The sequence below is a fragment of the Bos indicus x Bos taurus genome, chromosome 27, assembly GCF_003369695.1.
Source record: "Bos indicus x Bos taurus breed Angus x Brahman F1 hybrid chromosome 27, Bos_hybrid_MaternalHap_v2.0, whole genome shotgun sequence".
NCBI classification, from domain to species: Eukaryota; Metazoa; Chordata; class Mammalia; order Artiodactyla; family Bovidae; genus Bos; species Bos indicus x Bos taurus.
In genome coordinates, this window is record NC_040102.1 from 34,218,355 (window position 1) to 34,232,540 (window position 14,186).

General features: G+C 39.8%; 1 protein-coding gene across 1 annotated transcript in view; it reads right to left on the reverse strand.

Moving 5' to 3' along the window:
- The window catches only part of LOC113885039 (A disintegrin and metallopeptidase domain 3-like), a 113,615-nt gene that overhangs the window by 37,534 nt on the left and 61,895 nt on the right, over window positions 1-14,186 (reverse strand). Inside the window, exon 11 of the mRNA XM_027530153.1 lies at window positions 13,433-13,572. Within this exon, the coding sequence (XP_027385954.1) occupies window positions 13,433-13,572 (140 nt within the window). The remainder of the gene's footprint in view (window positions 1-13,432; window positions 13,573-14,186) is intronic.

Genomic DNA, 14,186 nt, shown 5'->3' on the forward strand with positions numbered 1-14,186 from the left:
GCAGCCATGAAATTAAAAGACGCTTACTCCTTGGAAGGAAAGTTATGACCAACCTAGATAGCATATTGAAAAGCAGAGACATTACTTTGCCAGCAAAGGTCTGTCTAGTCAAGGCTATGGTTTTTCCAGTGGTCATGTATGGATGTCAGAGTTGGACTGTGAAGAAAGCTGAGAGCCGAAGAATTGATGCTTTTGAACGTGGTGTTGGAGAAGACTCTTGAGAGTCCCTTGGACTGCAAGGAGATCCAACCAGTCCATTCTAAAGGAGATCAACCCTGGGTGTTCTTTGGGGGGAATGATCCTAAAGCTGAAACTCCAGTACTTTGACCACCTCATGCGAAGAGTTGACTCATTGGAAAAGACTCTGATGCTGGGAGGGATTGAGGTCAGGAGGAAAAGGGGATGACAGAGGATGAGATGGCTGGATGGCATCACCAACTCGATGGACGTGAGTTTGAGTGAACTCCTGGAGTTGGTAATGGACAGGGAGGCCTGGCGTGCTGTGATTCATGGGGTCTCAGAGAGTTGGACACGACTGAGCGACTGAACTGAACTAATTTTATATCTGGGAAAAGTATCATTGCAATTTGAATAGGGATTATATTGAATGTGCAGACTGATTTGGATAATATAGATTTTTGCTGTTCAGTCACCCAGTTGTGTCCAACTCTTTGCGAATGGCAAAAGGCCAGGCCTCCCTGTACCTTGCCATCTCCCGAAATTTGCCCAAGTTCATGTCCACTGTATTGGTGATGCCATCCAGCCATCTCATATTCCGATGCCCTCTTCTCCTTCTGCCCTCAATCTTTCCCAGCATCAGGGACTTTTTCAATGAGCTGGATATTAGCATCACATGCCCAAGATACTGAAGCTTCTGCTTCAGTTTCAGTCCTTACAATGAGTATTCAGGGTTGATATCCCCTAAGATTGACTGGTTTGATCTTCTTGCTGTCCAATGGACTCTTTAGCATCATTTCTTCCACAGTTTGAAGGCATCAATTCTTTGGTGCTCTGCCTTCCTTACGGCCCAGCTCTCACAAGTATAGATGACCTGTACTTGTCATCTACAGCCCTGTCTATACAGACCTTTGCCGGCAGAGTAATGTCTGTGCTTTCAACACACTGTCTAGGTTTGACATAGCTTCCCTGGTGGCTCAGACGGTAAAGCATCTGACTGCAATGTAGAAGACCTGGGTTCGATCCCTGGGTTCGATCTCCAGGGAAGATCCTCTGGAGAAGGAAATGGCAACCCACTCTGGTACCCTTTCCTGGAAAATCTCATGGATAGAGGAGCTTGGTAAGCTATAGTCCATGGAGTAGCAAAGAGTTGGACATGACTGAGTGACTTCACTTTTTTTTCCCTGCTTAGAAGCAACTGTCTTCTGATTTCATTGCTCCAGTCACAATCTGCAAAGATCTTAGGGTCCAAGAAGAAGGTATCTGTCACTACTTCCACTTTCCCCCTTGTATTTGCCATGAAGTCATGGGGCCAGATGCCATGCTCTTAGTTTAATATTTAACTTTAAGCCAGCTCTTTCACTGTCCTCCTTCACCCTCATCAAGAGGCTCTTTAGTTCCTTAGTTCCTCTTAACTTTCTGCCGTTAGAGTGGTATCATCCATATATCTGAGGTTGTTGATATTTCTCCCACCTATCTTGATTCCAGCTTGTGACTCATTCAGCCTGGCATTTCTCATGATGTGCTAAGCGTATAGGTTAAACCAACAGGGTGACAGCAGACAGTTTTGTCATACTCCTTTCTCCATCTTGAACCAATCGGTTGTTCCATACAGGGTTCTAACTGTTGCCTCTGGACCTGCATAACGTTTCTCAGGAGACAGGTAAGATAGTGTAGTATGCCTGTCTCTTTAAGAGCTTTCCACAGTTTATCATGAACCACATAGTAAAGGCTTTGGACCAACTGATGAAACAGAGGTTAATATTTTTCTGGAATTCCCTTGTTTTCTCTCTGATCCAGCGAATGTTAGCAATTTGATCTCTGGTTCCTCTGCCTTTTCTAAACCCAGCTTAGATATCTGAAAGTTCTTAGTTTGCATAACACTGAAGCCTAGCATGCTAGATTTTAAGCATGACCTTACTAGTATGGGAGAAGAGAGCAATTATCCTATGGTTGGAACATTCTTTAGTACTACCTTTCTTGGAAATTGGGGTAAGGACTGACCTTTTCCAGTCCTTATGTGGATAGTTTAACAATATTAATTCTTCCAGTAAATAAGCATGAAGTATTTTTTGTTTCCTAGCATATTATTTCATTCCTTTCATCAATGTCTTATATTTCTCAGTACACATCTTTCACTTTCTTGGCCTCTAAATTTATTCTAAGTAATTTATTCTTTTTGATGCTATTGTAAATGGGATTTCTTTCTTAATCTCTATTTCTGAAAATGTGTTTTTAGTATATAGCAATACAAAGTATTTTATATATTAACTTTGCATACTGTAACTTCCCTGAATATGCTTATTACTTCTGACAGTTTTTGGTAGAGTCCTTTAGGGTTTTCTACTATGTACAAAATCATGTCATCTGCATATAGTGACAGTATTACTTTTCCTTTCTGATTTAGATAACTTTTATCTCTACCACCTAACTGCTCTGCCTAGGACTTTCAATACCATTTTGAATAAAAGTGGCAAGACTGTGCAACCTTGTCTTGTTGCCAGATGTTAGAAGGAAATCACCCATCTTTACATTGTTTTTTGTTTTGCATATTTTGTTTTTGGGCACACCATGCAGCATGCAGGATCCTAGTTTCCTGACCAGGACTGAACCCATGATTTCTACAGGAGAAGCTCAGAGTCTTAACCACTGGACTGCCAGGGAAGTCCCTGCAATGTTGAGTAGGATGTTAGCTGTGGTTTGTCATATATAACCATATTAAGTTGAAGCACATTCCACCATGTCTACTTTGTTAAGAGTATTTATCATAAATGGATTTGAATTTTTTCAAATATTTTTAAATTTATTGAGATGAATATATTTTTATCATTTTTTGTAAATGGGGTATAACATATTGAGTTACAGGTGTTGACTCACTCCTGCACCCTTTAAATAAACCCCTCTCTTCATGTTATGTGTGTGTGCATGCCAAGACATTTCGATCTTAGCTGACTCTTTGTGACCTCAAGGACTGAAGCCCACCAGGCTTTTCCATCCATGGGATTCTCCAGGCAAGAATACTGGAGTGGGTTGCCATGCCTTTCTCCAGGGGATCTTCCTGACCCTGAATCAAACTCTCATCTCATAAGTCTCCTGCATTGATAGATGGATTCTTTACCACTAGCACCGCCAGGGAAGCCCTTACATGACACATGATCATTTTAATGTGCTGTTGAATTTTTTTAAATTTACTTATTTTTAGTTGAAAGATATTGCTTTACAATATTATGTTGGTTTCTGCCATATATTAACATGAATCAGCCACATATATATGTGTCCCCTCCCTCTTGAACCTCCTTCCCACCCCCACCCCATCTCACACTTCTAGGTTGTCACCAAGCCCTGGTTTGGGCTCCCTGAGTCATACATCAAATCCCCACGGGCTCTCTCTTTGACATACGGGAGTGAATATGTTTCCTTGCTACTGTCTCCATTTCTCCCACCCTCTCCTTGCCCCACTCCCCGAGACCACAATTCTGTTCTCTATGTCTGTGTCTCCACTGCTGCTCTGCAAATAGGTTCATCAGCACCATCTTTCTAGATTCCATATCTATATGTTAATGTACAATACTTCGTTTTCTCTGACTTAATTCACCTTGTTTTAATGGCTCTACGTTCATCCACCTCAGTAGCCCTGACTCATATGCATTCCATTTTATGGCTGAGTAATATTCATTTGCATATATGTACCACAGCTTCTTTATCCATTCATCTGTCAATGGGCATCTAGGTTGCTTCCATGTCCCAGCTATCAGAAATAGTGCTTCAGTGAACATTGAGGTACATGGGTTGATTTCAATTATGGCTCTCTCAAGGTATATGCCCAGTAGTGGGATTGTTGGGTCATATGGAACAAGAAAAGCCTGGTAGCCTTTAAGATCATGCCCCTGGAGGATATGAATGAGTTCACCACACATATTCTGGAAGTAGTCAATGCACACATGATGCTGAGCAAGTTGAACAGCCAGCCTTCAGCAGGGAGAGCACCTATCAGCAATCCAGGAATGGGTGAAGCTGGGAATTTCGGTGGGAATAACTTCATACCAGCAAATGGCCTCACTGTGGCCCAGAACCAGGTGCTGAATTTGATCAAGGCTTGCCCAAGACCTGAAGGATTGAACTTTCAGGAGCTCAAGAACCAACTGCAACACATGTCCGTAGCCTCAATCAAGCTAGCTGTGGATTTTCTGAGCAATGAGGGACACATCTATTCCACCGTGGATGATGATCATTTTAAATCCACAGACGCAGAATAACTGGATCTAATTGGGTACCCGAGATATTTTCCAGCTGGACCTTTTTGCAGCCTCTTGTCTCCAGCTGTGCATATAATTGGCGAGTTGACTTCTAGGAAGTAGATTTCATCTGTAAAAGATCTCAACTGACATCCTTTTGAAACTTGCTACTACTCTTCTGTGTTTTTGATGGACTTCCCTGGTAGCTCAGACGGTAAAGCATCTGCCTACAATGCGGGACACCCAGGTTCGATCTCTGGGTCAGGAAGATCCGCTGGAGAAGGAAACAGCAACCCACTCCAGTATTCATGCCTGGAAAATCCCACGGACCGAGGAGCCTGGTGGGCTACAACCCATGGGGTCGGAAAGAGTCAGACACGACTGAGCGATTTCTCTGTGTGTGTGTGTGTGTGTGTGTGTGTGTGATATGGTAGTTTAATTCCTAGCTTTTTAAGGAATCTCCATACTGTCTTCTATAGCAGCTGTATCTATTTCCATTCCCATCAACAATGTAAGAGGCTTCCCTTTTCTCCATGCCCTCTCTAGCGGTTATTATTTGTAGATTTTTGATGACGGTCCTTCTGACTGGTGTGAGGTGATATCTCACTATAGTTGTGATTTGCAGTTTTCTCATAATGAGTGATGTTGAGCATCTTTTCATGTGTTTATTAGCAATCTGTATGTCTTCTTTGGAGAACAAATCAAAATATAATAATAATAATAATAGCTTTTCTCTGATCTCTGTTGTCAAGCGTCCTTTTCCTCACTGTGAGTTACAGTCCACCTGTACATCCCTAGGATGCCCTCCAATACTGAGCTGGTCTCTGGACCTGCTATCGGGACAGCTCAGATTCTGGCCCTACACCTGCGTATTCTGGCCTCCAGTGTCCACAGCTGCCAGAGTTAGTGTCTTCTGTTCTGTGGGAATTCTCATTGTGCCTTTATACATTTCATAGACACAGAGTTTGCCTAGTTGATTGTTTGGCTTTAATCTGCAGCTTGTACAGTTGATAGGAAGGTTTTCAATCCTCTTCCCTAGCCACACTGACCCTGGGGTTCAATTGTGGTTTCATCTCCACCTCTACATGTGGGTTGTCCACAGGAGTTTGCTCCCGAGGCTGCCCTGGAGGACTGGGTTCTGCTCCAGGGAGGACCCGGTGTGGGGGTGGTGCAGCTGCTTGGATCACAGGTGCTCTGGCAGCTCCAGGTATGCAGGGGAGCTGGAGGTCAGGGGAGTAGGAGACATGGCTCTTCTGGGGTTTTCTCTAGCCTCTGGCAGCTCTGCAGCAGTGGGGATCTACTGTAGCGGTGGTGTGGCAGCTTGGAACACAGGGCCTCTAACAGTGCCAGGTACCCAGAGGAGCCGGAAGCGATTGGGACAGGAGATATGGTGCTACTAGGATTTTTTCAAGCCTCTGGCACCTCTGCTTCACTGAGGATTAAGAATGGAGGTGGTGGAGCCGCTTGGATTGCAGGGACCCTGGCAGGGCCAATGTGCAGGGACCCTGGCAACCTCAGGAGCAGGAGTTATGGCACTTATAGACTTTTCTAGCCTCAGGCAGCTGGCGCTCAAAGAGACTTTCTGGCTGGTCCTTCTCTGTTGTTCAGCATGTCAGGCACTTAAGTGCCTCCCCTGACTGGGGTCCTTTCTCTATTGGTGTTCAGTTCAGTTCAGTTCAGTCGCTCAGTCATGTCCAACTCTCTGAGACCCCATGAATCGCAGCACGCCAGGCCTCCCTGTCCATCACCAACTCCCGGAGTTTACCCAGACTCATGTCCATCAAGTCAGTGATGCCCTCCAGCCATCTCATCCTCTGTCGTCCCCTTCTCCTCCTGCCCCCAATCCCTCCCAGCATCAGGGTCTTTTCAAATGAGTCAACACTTCCCATGAGGCGGCCAAAGTACTGGAGTTTCAGCTTCAGCATCATTCCCTCCAAAGAAATCCCAGGGCTGATCTCCTTCAGAATGGACAGGTTGGATCTCCTTGAGTCCAAGGGACTCTCAAGAGTCTTCTCCAACACCACAGTTCAAAAGCATCAATTCTTCGGTGCTCAGCTTTCTTCACAGTCCAGCTCTCACATCCATATATGACCACTGGAAAAACCATAGCCTTGACTAGATGGACCTTTGTTGGCAAAGTAATGTCTCTGCTTTTCAATATGCTATCTAGGTTGGACATAACTTTCCTTCCAAGGAGTAAGCGTCTTTTAATTTCATGGCTGCAGTCACTGTCTGCAGTGATTTTGGAGCCCAAAAAAATAAAGTCTGACACTGTTTCCACTGTTTCCCCATCTATTTCCCATGAAGTGATGGGACCAGATGCCATGATCTTCGTTTTCTGAATGTTGAGCTTTAAGCCAACGTTTTCACTCTCCTCTTTCATTTTCATCAAGAGGCTTTTGAGTTCCTCTTCACTTTCTGCCATAAGGGTGGTGCCATCTACATATCTGAGGTTATTGATATTTCTCCTGGCAATCTTGATTCCAGCTTGTGCTTCTTCCAGCCCAGCATTTCTCATGATGTACTCTGCATATAAGGTGTACCAGGTACTTAAAGGGCTCCCCTGGCTAGGGTCCTTCTCTATTGCTCACTGCATTGGGTACTTAAAAGGCCACCCTCCCTGGGTCAGCTGCTGGTGGTGGCATGTGGGGAGAGAGGCTATAGTGATGGCTCCACCCCTTGTCCATGACTCAGCAGTATCGCCTTTCCTCCACAGCTGTCTGGCCTTTTCCACCACAATCTCCTCCCTGACGTCCCCTCAAGTTGTCTCCCCATAGTCAACAACAGACCTTACCCTGAGACTGCTCTCCAGTCTGTATGCTCCAGCTCCCAGCTGCCACACGTTCCAAGAGCCTTGTGTCCCTGTCCAGGGAAGGGAGGGGCTGCCCCCAAGGATTGTCTCTGTGGTTCTCTTTCCATTCAGACTGTCATAGATCAGCTGCTGCATTCTCCTATAGCTTCCACTGTCCCAAAATATTGCCCTGCTGTAAGGATCTGACTGATGCTTCAGTTCCCCTATACTCTGGATGCAAGTTCAGTCCTGATCACTCTCCTCCTTCCTTTGTCCTGCCAAGTTTTGCATCAATCTATACATTCCTTTTCAGTGGTAAGGGACTCCTGTCCACTTTCAACTGGTGTTCTGAGAGAACTTCTGCAACTGAAGGTGTATTCCTGACGCATCATCCATGGAGAGAGATGTACTCTACACCCACCTACTCCTCAAACACCTTAACTATGTCTGTGTACTATTGAATTAGGCTTGCTAATATTTTGCTGAAGACTTTTGCATCAAAATTCATCAAAACCATAACATTTATTTTTTTTCATGCTATCCTTGTTTGTTTCAGTATGAAAACAGTGCTGGCCTCATAAAATATTGATTGAAAAATTTCCCTCCTCTTCTATTTTTCAGAAGAGTTTGAAGATTTGTAGGAATTCTTCTAGAATGTTTTGTATAGCTCACCAGGGAAACTAGTGGTCCTGGACTTTTGGTTGCTGGAAGGTTTTTGATTCCTGATTCAGTCTCCGTATAGGTAATCAATCTGTTCAAGTTTTGTATTTCTTTATGATTCAGTATTGGAAGGTCCTATGTTCCTAGATTATTATTCATTTCTCTTAGATTTTCCAAATTGTTCATGTATAATAATTGTTTATAATAGTCTCTTATAATCTTTTGTTTTATGTAGTATTATTTGCAACATATTGTCTTTCATTTTTAATTTTTAAAATTTGAATCTTTTTGCTCTTTTTTTTGAAGAGTTTTGAGCTAAAAGTTTGTCAATCTTGTTTAAAATCTCAGAGAACGATTTCTTGGCTTCACTGATCTTTTTCTAGTATCTTTTTATTATCTATTTCATTTATTTTCACTGTGACTTTTGATACTTCCTTTCATCTACTAACTTGGACTTCATTTGTTCTTCTTTTTTCTGGTATAGATTAGGATGGTTTTTTTTTTTTTTTATTTTAAGCTTTTCCCTGAAATAGTGATTTATCGCCATAAACTTCTACTTACAACTGCTTTGTCTGCATGGCATAAATTTCGGTATGTCGTATTTCCATTTTTGTTGCTCTCAAGGTCCTTTTTGAGCTTTCTTTTCTTTCTTTGTTGGCACGTGATTATTTAGTGGTACCTTGTTTAGTCTTCACATATTTTTGAGTTTTCCAGTTTTCTTCTTTTAATTTATGTCCAGGTTTATACTATTGGGGTTAGAAAAGATGTTGAATATGGTTTTGAAATTCTTTAACTGGTTGAAACTTGTTTTGTGGTCTAACATATGATCTATTCAGGAGAATGCTTCAAATACACTTGAGAAGAATGTGAGTTCTACTTCTGTTGGGTGGAATGTTCTGTAATACGGGTCAATCTATCAGGCCTAAGGTTTCATTACAGCCAATGTGTCTTTTTTGACATTCTGCCTGGATGATCTATCTGATGAAATACATAGGTACTTAAAAGTTTCCTACTATTACTGTTTTACTGTCTGTTTGTCCTTTTATTCCTGTCCATATTTGCTTTAAGTATTTAGTTTATTCTGTGTTGAGTGCAGGCTTCCCTGTGACTCATTGGTAAAGAATCTGTCTGCCAAGCAGGAGATGTGGGTATGATCCCTGGGTCAGGAAGATACCCTGGAGAAGGAAATGGCAACCTATTCCAGTATTCTAGTCTAGGAAATCCCATGGACAGATGAGCCTGGTGGGCTATAGTCTATGAGGCTGCAAAAGAGTTGGACATGACTTTGCAAGTAAACAATGAAACAATAAAAACAACAAATGTTGAGTGTATGTATATTAATAAATGTTATTTCTTCTTACTGTATATAAGTAAGTATATAGTTACTTCTTTCCTGATATAAATAAGCAGTACCCTTCTTTATCTCTTATTATCATTATTTGTTTTAAAGTCCATTTTTATCTGATATTAGTATAGTCACTCCAGCTTTCTTTGGGTTTCTCTTTATGTGGAATATCTTTTTCTATCCTTTCACTTTTAGTTTGTGTATCCTTACGCCTGCCTGGAATCACTTGTAGGTATGAGAGTGGTGGGTCTTGCTTTTCATTCATCATCCATCCTGTCTTTTGACTGGAAAATTTGATACATTTGCTTTAAAAGTAATTATTGATGGCGTGAACTTATTGTCATTTTGCTCCTTCTTTTCTGGCTATTTTGTTGTTCCTCTGATGCTTTCCTCTGCTCTTGCTCTCTTCTTGCATTCCTTCTTTTTTTTTTTCTCTTTTGTGCTTCCACTTTTTTGTTTGTTTGTTTGTTTGGTTATGGGTTTGGTTTGATTTTTGTTTTGTTTTTGTTTTATGGTTACCATGAGGCTTGCACATACAATATATATCTCTCACAGTCTAAGTAGATAACAAAGTTTCAAATGCACTCTATATTTTGACTTAGAATATATTTATTTTCCTCAACAGGTTTTATGCTTTGTATAACATTTTATAACTTGTTATGTTTCATATAGCTTATCACAATATTATAGTTGTAATTTTCATGACACTTGACTTTTATGCAAACCATGTTACCTTTAATTACCTGCTTTGAAAGTGAAAGTGAAAGTGAAAGCCACTCAGTCATGTCTGTCTCTTTGCAACCCCATGGACTATATATAGTCCATGCAATTCTCCAGGTCAGAATACTGGAGTGGGTACCCATTCTATTCTCCAGGGGATCTTCCCAACCCAGGGATCAAACCAGGTCTCTCACATTGTAGGCAGATTCTTTACCAGTTTAGACACAAGGGAAGCCCAATTGCCTACTTTACTTTTTCAATTATTCTGAATTTCAGTATGTATTTACTTTTACCATTGAGACTTATACTTCTTATGTTTTCCTTTTACTAATTAGTACCTTTTCTAAACATTAAAGAACTCCATTTACTATTTCTACTAAGGTCGGACTAATGGTGTTAAACTCCTTTAGATTTTGCATGTCTGTAAAACTCTTATCTCTTCCCTTCAATTCTGAATGACACCTTTGCTTGGTAAAAGTAGTCTTTTTCTTTCAGCATTGTGCATTTACCTTACTACTACCTACTGGCCTGCAATGTGACTGCTGTCAAAGCTCCTCATGTTCTTATAAGAGGTTCCCCTGTATGTAACAAGCTGTTGCTTCTAAGACGGTTCCTGTCTTTAATGTTTGATGTTTTAATTATGTTTCTTGGTGTGGGTCTCATTGAATTCACCTTATTTACAATTCTGGGCTCTTTAAATCTGGATATCTGTCTCCTTTCCCAAGTTAGGGAACACTTCAGCCATTATTTCTTCAAAAAAGTTTTCTGTCCCTTTCTCACTCTTCTGGAACCTATAGAATGTGATTATTGGTCCACATGATGTTGTCTTATAATTCCCTTACCTTAATGTTTGTGTAGTAATTTTTCCTTTTGCTGAGTTTGTTAATCCTTTCTATGCTCTTTTTAGTTTATCACTACAATATTCTATTGTATATTTCAGTTCAGTTTTGTATTCGTCAGTCCTCTGACTTCCATGCAGTATTTCTTTATATTTCCTGTGGTTTTATGTTCTCACATTGTTCATCCAGTCTTCTCCTTTTCTTGGTGAGCATCTTTCAGTATATTATTCTGAATTCTTTACTGGGCAATTCATTTATATCCATTTGATTATGGTCATTTTATGATATATTATCTTATTCTTTTGCTTGTAATCTATTCTGTTGTTTCTGCATATAACTTAATTGTCTCTTGTTTATCTAACTCTAGACAAAACAGTCATCTCTCCCAGTCTTGAAGGAGTGGCGATAAACAAGATGAATCTAGTCATTCAAGCCGATCCTAGATTTTGCTTTTCTTTGAAAATTTTCATATTGTCCAAGCATCAGCCAATTTCATTCTCAGTGTCTTTGAGTTGTTAAGGGTATGGTCAGACCTGTCAATGTCCTAAAATGAAGGACCTGACTTAGCACCTAAGATTGGGGTGATTGGAAACCTGACCTTCAGTTAGCAGCCTTTAAAGTATGCAAATTATACACGCTTCTGAGTGTAAGCATAAGTTCCACAGGTCAACAGAGGAAGGCAATATAGAGAGGAATGATGGGTGGCATTCTCAAAATTTGGGGTGCTTTCTTCAGGAACTGGAGAAAGCAAATGGGAGGGTGACATTAGTCCCACTGGGCTCTGCTTGTTGAGAGAATCACCAAAGGCTATAAGATGTGTGCCAAAGAGGAAGCTTCCCTTTCAGACAAAATCTCCTGGACATGTTAAACAATAGGCCACTTTCACAGAAAGTCTGCAGTGTGTTTCAATCTCCTCTCTGGGTAGTGCCCTGGGGAGACAGCTGGCTAAGAACTTACTTCTTCAATTGTGATTATTAGAGTCCCATGGGACCCAGCAAGCAAGTCCCTCTGACCAGAGCTTTCTCATCTCCCTTTCTCTCAAACTTACAAAACTGCTGTATACTATGAGAATCATCATTTACCAAATACCATTGGCAGAGCTGCTCCAATCTTTGCTCAAAATCTGCTCCAGTCTTTGCTCAAAACCTATCACCCTGCACATTTAGCAAGAGTTACCATAAATCTCTAAAGTAAAGGGTCCAGAAATAAGAAAGGAAGCAACAAACAAATGAAACACCCCCCCCCCCACCACACACACAAAATAATAAAATAAAGAAAGAAATAGCTGGGTCCAAGATGGTGAGCAATCAGAACTCCAAGAGATCGTGAGTCTCATTATATGTTTATTTTACTACATTAGAGTATTAAATGACACACTTACCAGTGCCCATAAATGGACATTATTGTTCAAAAAGGATTGATAAATGTAGGCACCCCACTCCTTTGAAAAAGCCCTGCCCCTTCCCTGGAGGACTAATGTATATGCTTCTGCATCACTAGCCTTACTCTTCCTTCCTTCGTCTTTACCTTTTAAAAGTAAATCCCTATCACCACGTGGGTGAGAAGTTCATCTGTGAACTTCTTCATTCTTTGTCCATTGAAGAAATTTTATCTGTTGAGGTATCTCAGCTTCCGTTTCATTACTCTGCTTCTTGAATAAAACAAACCAAGAACCATCCCCTGTCCAGGCAGAGAAGCTAGGGTCCATAGGACTTAATTCAGTAACAGTATTACCCTATTGTTATTCTGTGAGAAATTTTTAACATTCATGTTACAAAACATATTTTATTATCCATGCTGCATAAATCAATTAAAATGTGTTTTGTTACATTTATCATAAAATCCCAATTTCTGCATCATGATTGCTTGCTTAGCTTCTTTCCTACATTTTCTAGTCCTTCCTGGACCTCTTTCTCTGAATCATGATTCTTTAACCTGATTGTATTTTACCATCTTTAAAAAAATTCTATGCTTTTAATATTCTTCCATATAATTTCAGTTATTTCTTTTGGTTTGTTTTATCCTTTCCAGTCTTTTGAGCTTTTAACATTTCTTCATATCCACGTATCACTTCACTGTCTTTCCCTGAAAAGTTTTCAACGAGTTCTTCATGTGACCAGACTTATTTTTTCTGTTTCAGGTCCCAACATGAGTTTTGTCTCATAGAAAGCTTCCTAGACCCCCCTTTTTTATCATAAAGTTTCTCTTCTCCATGTATTCCCTATTTATTTTTCTCTAGGCATTTAATATAAGTCATTTAAATTTTGCTTATTCTCATGTTGACTTTAAAATTCTGTCCCTGATAGACTAATACAAAATATATAACACTTTTCTATCTTATTAATCATTCATATGACAGACTAACACAATTCTTGTAACTGTACATGCTTAAATTTTTTTGATAGGATGAATAAATCTCACATCAAGATTCCAGTGCTTCACAAGAACTCATCATCAATGACTTGATACTACAGCACTGAGCATAGAAATATGAAGCACATTTCCTACAATATCAAATACTCATTCCTTTAATAAACATTAAAATAATTCATAGGTATTTAGTAAAAATGCTTTTATCTATGTTATATCAAAGATATAGTACATCAAGAAATGCTATAAATATCTCCCCAAAGAAGACAAAGTTTTCATAAAAATCACATCTTACATTGCTTCAGGATTCATTATGCATGCAATTCCTGGACAGGAACATTCATAGATGTTATTATTATACTTTAATCCCAGCATAATTCCAAGTAACTGCGTGAAAATAACTGAAAATGCCTCTAAAGTTATCATCTTCGAATACTAAAGGGAATAAAAAACAAAATGGTTGCTCAAGTTATTTTTTTCAATCCCTGGTTTTTTCATGTAATTGTGGCTATATTAGCTAAATGCAAATACAAATTTAATAAACTTTTATATAAAGCTCATTATTTTCTTAAGAACATTGGCAAAGTTAGATTTTGTTATTCTTTTAGGATAATAGTACTCTCAATACAAATGGCACTCATATATAAACAATACTATTAATAATATATGCTTTCATTACATGCTACTGATTTAATTCTAATAAACTGAAAAAGTATTCTGAGAAGATTAATCATTGTTTCAGTAACTATAATACTTTTAATTTGAATACTTTGAAAAAATGCACAGATTCTTAAGAGTTTAACTGACAGTCAGTTTTAATGTCAGAAATAGTTTTAGGATAAAATCAGTTTTTTCCTAAAGGCAAAATACTAGCATTAAAACAATAAAACTTGAGTAGTGATGAAAGCAACACACAAAGCCCTGGTTGGTAATCAATGATGTTTTTAACTATCTCCATAGTTTTGCCTTTTCCAGATTGTAGTAGATTTGGAATGATACAGTGTGTAGACTTTTCAAACTGGCTTCTTTTACTAACCACTATGCATTTA